Source organism: Diprion similis, chromosome 6 (genome assembly GCF_021155765.1).
Source record: "Diprion similis isolate iyDipSimi1 chromosome 6, iyDipSimi1.1, whole genome shotgun sequence".
Taxonomy (NCBI): domain Eukaryota; kingdom Metazoa; phylum Arthropoda; class Insecta; order Hymenoptera; family Diprionidae; genus Diprion; species Diprion similis.
In genome coordinates this window covers 3,918,643-3,925,827 of record NC_060110.1, presented here as the reverse complement: position 1 = coordinate 3,925,827, position 7,185 = coordinate 3,918,643, and the positions used below count along the sequence as shown (strand labels likewise).

Here is a 7,185-nt window from a genome sequence, read left to right as displayed (position 1 = left end):
GCCACGTGGCTAATGCAACCTTGCGTTGTAAAGAAGCGTTGCACAAAATCTGTGGGTGCTGCTGCGCATATAGCTCAGATTCTTGTTATGATGTAGGTTACGTAGATTATCGTTTCGCAAGTAGATTGCAGCGAAATGGTTGGCTATGGCCGAAACCCTTTTCTCACTGTCCTAAATGAGCTTGTTAACAGAATTTACGGGCGGCATTTGGTCCCTATCGCTTGAGATCTTCTTAGTTAACTTCCAGAGAACCATCTTGAAGTTTGCTATCCATGATGACTTTATCCAATGCTGGGAGTTGTGATTTACCAATGATCCACCAACTACTTTCTGTAACACGTCTATTTTTACTTTGTTCGTGTACCTACTTTTTAGGTGTTGGCTCTCTCTCATATATTTGTTTTTCAGCTTGAGAAGGGTCTCGATATGCCTGTAAGTATTTGCGTCAGTTCGTTTGTTTTCTATTCAATTTATAGCTTGTTGGTCATGTAAAAATTGGACTTTACTTTTGCATCAGTATATTTTTTAAATTCATTCCACTGTGCATTTTCGTGGTCGTAGATGGTTTGCTTGTCGACGGCTACTCTCTCACTTAAAATAATATTTACTCATGAGTTGTGGTCGAAACTTAATACTTGCATTACTGCCGGCTCGCTGTAGATTCTAATATTTTTTAGCTTTAGCCGTTTTGGTTATTTGAGACGCGGTTTCATTGGATTTGCCTGGCATCAAGACTCCTTATCAGAATCACTTTGTCGAAGTAATGCAATAACTTGTACATAATCGCTATTAATCATTTTGTACATGGGCGGTACATAGACTTGACTGTCAACATATTACGTGCTCCTACAGCCAACTTGTATTTCGTGTATACGTTATAAGTAAACGACAGACTTAATTTGTTTACAAATAAACTGGACTGGGGTATAAATCCACCCCATTCGATTCTTGGTCGTAAAATCGTCCGTAGAGCACTAATTGGACTCGAAATTAAATAAATCTTTCCGCTTTTTTACACGGAAGAAAATCGATCCCAGCTAGTCGTTATAGGGGTTAATCTCATGACAGTGCTTAGTTTAATTAAGAAAATTTTAATTTTGTCCAAATTGTATTGATCTATAAGCGTCTTAAGCTCTTTATTCTTATGATTTTTAGAAAATTTTTGGGGAATTCCAGGTCATGATGCGAAGGCGTTAATTTGCTTCAGTTACACATGATAGTTTTGCTGAGTTTATCACTCACGTTTCTAATTTTTATGGCCGTATTTTTAAACACTTATGTAGTAAAATCTGCGGTATAAAAGAAACAAAAGTAATTCATCGTTCTTCCATAAAATTTCGACATATCACGTGTAAGACCCGGCCACATGATTTGTGTTCGATTCCTTTCTCGTCACATGCTCCGAAAGGTATACAAATCCTGCAAACCATCATCCTCCGAACAGCTGGATCTGCAGCATTAGATGTTCATTTAAAACCATGAAAAACTTAAGAACTTTTTGATCTTCAATAGCAGCAGCAGTCATACTTTTAAAAACATTTTAACCTCTTGTACATACGTTTGTCAATTCTCAGTTGTATAAATAGCCGTTGTGTAAAGTATCGTTCTGTTATTTGATCCCCATATTCACGTTCCATTTGTAATAAATAACGTATTCCGTTGCTTTCATCTCCTTAAACCTGTTTTTGTAACATATTGCGAGTTATGATAGCTGCATGGAAGTGTGTCAGTTCTGACAATATCCGTTATTTTTCAATTATCCACAAAATTTGAAATTGTTGTCACGTCATCTGTTAAGCCGTCGGGTCCGAACAGCTGTGCAAACAAAAGTCACCTTATAATAAGCCTTCGTTACGAACCGGCCAGTCAAATGAGCATTTTCATTTCCTGTACTTCCTAATTCGATGTAAAATATATGGGTAATGATTAGCACGACGTACATAAGTAGGATTTCACTTGTGGTTATTGAAAACTGTCAAGTTTCTGCCAATAAAAATAAATCGAGGAAAAATACATGGAATCAATCTTGTAAAGTATAGCCAAAGAAAATCAGTGATGATACCTATATAGCTTCAATATTTTGGGCCTGAAAGCAGCCCGAAAAAGAATCTCGACACGCTGAGTACTCATGCTTTGTTAAAGTCATTTTGGGTATATCAATGTTAATGAAAAAAAATAGGACAAGTCCGATTAGAACTCGTGCCTTGAGGCTTCCGTAGAAATTTAAATAGTTTTTTTTTTTTCAATGATGTAACTACAGATTAACTGTGAGATCTAGGTTCTCTCCAAATTGTGTGCTGGCGATCACACTCCCCGCCGCACTAATACTATCAACAAGTCATTACTTTCATCATTTTTCCATTTTGATTAAAAAAATCAATGGCTAAAATGCCCTCGACCAATTTCATATGTGTCACCCAGTACTTATACGGGAGGATTCGGTTAATCTTACTCTTAACGCCAGTAGATAGGCAACTGAAGTTACATTCATGAAATAACTTCAGCCAATTACATCAATTTCGGAAGAATCATAACCTGACCGCGTCATAATAATATGTTATTATCGTAATATTACTTGAATTCTGGTCACTTATTGAACCACTATTCGCTGCTTTTTGGCGGACAGTTTTCCAGTTGAAACCTGTATGAGATACTTCTCCTTACCCCGTGCTAACCTCTACCCGCCATACCATATGGTCATACGTGCTCATAACCTCACATAACCTAGAATATGTGTCGGTGAACTGCGAACAGTTCCGGCATCTAAAGTTTTGTTTGATGGTGAAGATATGAGTGATTGAGTAATAAAGTGAATTAACGTCAAGATGGATTTGCAAAAACGTAAGAAGAATTACTACTCTGGATATCACAATCATCAGAAGAAAAGGAAACAGTATAATTTGGAGCCAGGAATCAGAGGCTTTTTTTGCACGTGTAATTTTCGAGAAAAAGACTGCGTTCGCGAAGTGTACAGTGTACTGTCAGAATATGCAGATAATCTTTATGGAACTGAAAAGGTACGATCAAGTGATTTTGGCACAATGCTGCTACATTGGGTATACAAACTATGAATGAAAAAATAAATCTTCTTCGCTGCACATTCTTTTCTGCACATTCGCAAGAATTCTCACCAAACAAATAGACTAAATAGTATGTATAATTGTTTATTTAGTTCAAGTTTATTTTTGTATGAAGTAGATTATCATTGATTACCTTGTGACTTTCAGAGTCACAATCTAGTAAGGTGAAGTTATTGATCGTATGAGATCATATTATTGGCAGAAAATCGGTTAATCAGAAAAGTCCCAACTAAATTGCCTTCGTTGTCCTTTAGAGAAAAAATAGGGCAATGAAGTTGAAGTTAGTAATGTTATCGTAACTAAATGCTGTAAAAATCACGATTTTTCAGTTAGAATAACTTCAAAGTAGTCGACTTTTCACAATATAAGTATGTGTTAATGCTATATTACGTTTTATTGAATTTCAAACAATTCTAGATTTGTGAAATAACAAGCATTTCTATGAATGTATCGTCATCTCGATGTTAAGAACTTCAACTTTACAACTAATTCTTCGTCATACACACATCTTTTTAATAGCAGCACTGCTGAACTAAAAACAAACCCAACAACTGGCCTACACTCAATAACGTGAACAGTACATAGAATTTCTCAGACCAACGGGATTATTCTGTAATTTTTTCCGTGGTTCGAAATATAGCAATATAAAATATGTATATTGGACCAATCAGAAAGCTGCTTTGAAAATTTATCACTTTCGTCACGCAAGATTAAGTTACAGACGAAGCATCCTGTCTATTGGAAAGTCTGTACAACTGTGGTGTGCCAAAAACTTGCTCATATTAATCCATTCTTTATTATGCCATGGTATGGTTGAACTCATCAGCTCTTGAAACAAATTTACAGACTGAACTTCCTACGCGAGCATCAAACGAAACAGTCTCGACCGTACAAAGTGAGACTGAAAATTGTCATGAGAAAGCATCAGAGGAAGAGCAGGATTCAGTGGATATCTCAGAAGCATTGAAAAAAGAAATTGCCGAACTAAAGGCAGAATCTCAAAAGCCTGTGAATTTACGTCGATTCCAAGTAAGCGATTTTGCCCTAACTAATATAAAAACAGAGATTGGAGAAAAAAATCACTCAAATAACACATTGGAAACAAAACAGCATAAGCGCACTGTTACTTAGCATTGTAGTACTCTGCATGTTATATGCTTGCAGGTTGTAGACACAGGTGTAAAAAGCGTCGTTTTTATAAGAACAACGATACCTAATCCACTGGAGTTAGTTTCTACTATCATCAAAGAATTATATGAAACGAAAAAACAGCGAACTCGATATCTGATGCGGCTGCTGCCTGTTGAAGTTGTTTGTAAGGCATACATGGATGACATAAAATTGAAGGCCAACACGTTGTTTGAAAAATATTTTGCCCAAGAACCGAAAACATTTGCCATCATATTCAAGTACGTATTTTTTTATCCACAGTAGTTTTCTCAGTGCTTGAAAATTAGTCAGTTAATGAACAAATAAACAATCACACTCAAAAATGTAATGGTAAATTTTATTTCTCTGTAAAATCTACAATAGTTGCGACATAATAAATTTTATTATTAATTTCGATGACGATTAAATAGATGGATGAATCGATTAAATGAATAATGGCTCTCTTGACTGTAGCGACTCTATCAATTCTCAGATATTTTTTCATTTCACATTACAGAATACATCGCGAAGATGATTATTCATCATAATCAAAATGAAAAATATTCGCACAGATTTCAAATAATATTCTGGTTCTAATAAAGTCTGTTTGTAATAATATTATATTTTAATTTTAGTCGGCACAGCAACAACAGCATTAAACGGGGTGAATTAATTGAGGATTTGGCTGATATCATCGCTAAAAAAAACCCCGGCAATAAAGCAGACCTAAAAAATCCTGAACTCGCCGTTGTTGTAGAGGTGATACGTGGAGTATGTCTGCTGTCAATAGCTCCCAGTTATTATAAATACAAGAAGTACAATTTGCTGGAAATATGCGGAGTCAGGGAAACAGATAAAAAGGTTTGCATTTTACTATTAAACTGAAATAATTTCAAGACTTATTTATTACATTCTTGAAGTTCGCCAGTTATTGATATTGCGTTAACAATATCTTACAAGTTTTATTCTAACTCCAAGAGACTCTGTGAAGTTATACAGAGTACTTGCAAGATTATTGAACTTATTGGTTAATAATCATTTATGCAGAAATTCCTGGTTTTGATTTGTTTTACTGCACTCGTATCAAGCTGCAGTTGGGAGTGCAAAGCTCTCTTTCCAGTTTATAGTCCCGAATTCTCAATGTTCGTAGCAGTGAATGGAACCGGTGAACACTAGCAAGCGCAAAATAATTGAATACTATTCGACGTTGACATCTTGCTCTGGCAATATTTTTGTCTCTAAGGCAGCTGAGCCAACTTACTCGAAATGGCACGGCAATGGCAAAAGAATTTTTTCTTCTTTCAAATACTTGCGCCTGCTACCACTAAATAGATTTTTGATGTATTTTTGATTAATAATTGAGTCTAAGATTTGTTAATTAAATACTTGAATTGGTAATATTGGTTTGAATTTTAATTCAAAGTCAGGACAAAGCCAGGGAATTTTCCCGACCAATTTCAACTAATGCTAATTTGTCAAAATACATCATTTTGATTTTCTTTTTATGAAAGCTAACTCTTGAATCTTATAGAATCCATTTTTGAAAATTAGTCACTGGCAAAATTTCAGAGTAAAGATATTTAATGAAACTCGCTAACGAAATCAACATTTTCACAGGATTCTGCTAACGCTGCATCACCGGAACCAATGCATTCTAAGCCGGAAGAAGAATCGACAGAAACCGATGAGTCCAAAAGTGATAAACAAGTAGAGTTGCCAGTTGACGTGTAATGCTAAAAAGAAGAAACGAGTTGATCACCAGTTCAGCCCTCAATGATTTCCTGTGAAATAATAACAACATCAATAACAGCAACAACAACAATAACAACAACAGTCTTTACTGAAGTGTATATGATAAAATGATATCCGTGTGCAGGGTTTAACATCACATTAAACGTGTAATATATATTTGATAGATTTATGAAACACCACATTTGTTATTGCTTTCATAAAATGATTTATCAGTCGAAAATATTATTTCCACATACTAAATCGTTTATTTATGACATGCATGTATAAATAGGTGGAGAATTGATGGTGCAACTTCACAGTAGTAATCTACTTGTGAAATGTTACTGTTTTTATTTTTTTATACTTTGACCGGTTGTTATCACTTTATAACTATTGAAAGTGATTCTAATTTTGTAATATTTATGAGACTAAATATCTATTAAGTATAGATTGCCATAGGTCAAGATAATGTGGTCACGTCAAGCAAAGTGAATTTTCTCAATATAGATAGTTCTGTACGTATCTTCGTAAACGCTTATTCGCGAAAAATTTACAAGTACAGTTTTTCTCCAAATTTTGTTCTCGCACGCACCGATCTCATAGTCGAAGCATAAAAATGAGGTGATATAACTACATACTCGCGCTTAAAATGCGGTTTTTTCATGAATGATTTAAAAAATATGCGCCCTTTGAAAATTTTGACTCCAGCGCACCTTGTGGAATTACATGAGACTAGCCAAAATATAAAACGAAAACGCTCATCAACATGAGAACAGAGTAACTAAATTTAAAATCAACGTTTCGGTCGAAACAGAAGAAAAGAAGAATTTTTCACGATATAAAGCAGCCGTTAAATACGCAATCCCAGGGTGTCTTGAGGTGGCTTAACTACTGGTACTGTCAACAATCTTTTATCCCTTTTCTGCCCCTGAGTTCGTGAATAGCTTCGCCTCTGTCCTAGGGTTTTTTTAGGGCTACCAGGTAATTTCGGAATGCACCCTTAAAGCAAGATTTCATGAGCAGTAAAAAGAAGCAGTAGCAGCAGTAATTCATTTGAAGTTACTAGCATTTTCGGCACAAGTTTTTGCTGCCTTAAGCATTTATCCGAACAGCAGAGCAACAAATTCATGAGCAACGCTGCTGCTGCGTCAAATTACTAGACCCTTTCCATATCCCCCACTTTTCGCAACATGGTGTTGGATGAGCACCGTTTGCAGTACCGATC

The 7,185-nt window shown here is 35.4% G+C and overlaps 1 protein-coding gene across 1 annotated transcript; it reads left to right on the top strand.

Annotated features, from left to right (window-relative positions):
- The first annotated feature begins 2,706 nt into the window (after window positions 1-2,706).
- Window positions 2,707-6,195, top strand: LOC124406768 (THUMP domain-containing protein 1 homolog). The gene is made up of 5 exons (XM_046882349.1): window positions 2,707-3,017; window positions 3,927-4,109; window positions 4,245-4,489; window positions 4,865-5,090; window positions 5,847-6,195. Exons 1-5 carry the CDS (start codon window positions 2,826-2,828, stop codon window positions 5,958-5,960), a joined length of 960 nt encoding a protein of 319 aa, XP_046738305.1. The 5' UTR covers window positions 2,707-2,825; the 3' UTR covers window positions 5,961-6,195.
- Window positions 6,196-7,185: the final 990 nt, after the last annotated feature.

What these genes read in the sequence shown, in the direction of transcription:
- LOC124406768 (XM_046882349.1), top strand. Translation starts at nt 2,826, where the DNA reads ATGGATTTGCAAAAACGTAAGAAGAATTACTACTCTGGATATCACAAT. An exon ending in ATCTTTATGGAACTGAAAAG is followed by an intron (nt 3,018 to 3,926) that starts GTACGATCAAGT and finishes ACAAATTTACAG; the next exon opens with ACTGAACTTCCTACGCGAGC. An exon ending in ACATTTGCCATCATATTCAA is followed by an intron (nt 4,490 to 4,864) that starts GTACGTATTTTT and finishes TTTTAATTTTAG; the next exon opens with TCGGCACAGCAACAACAGCA.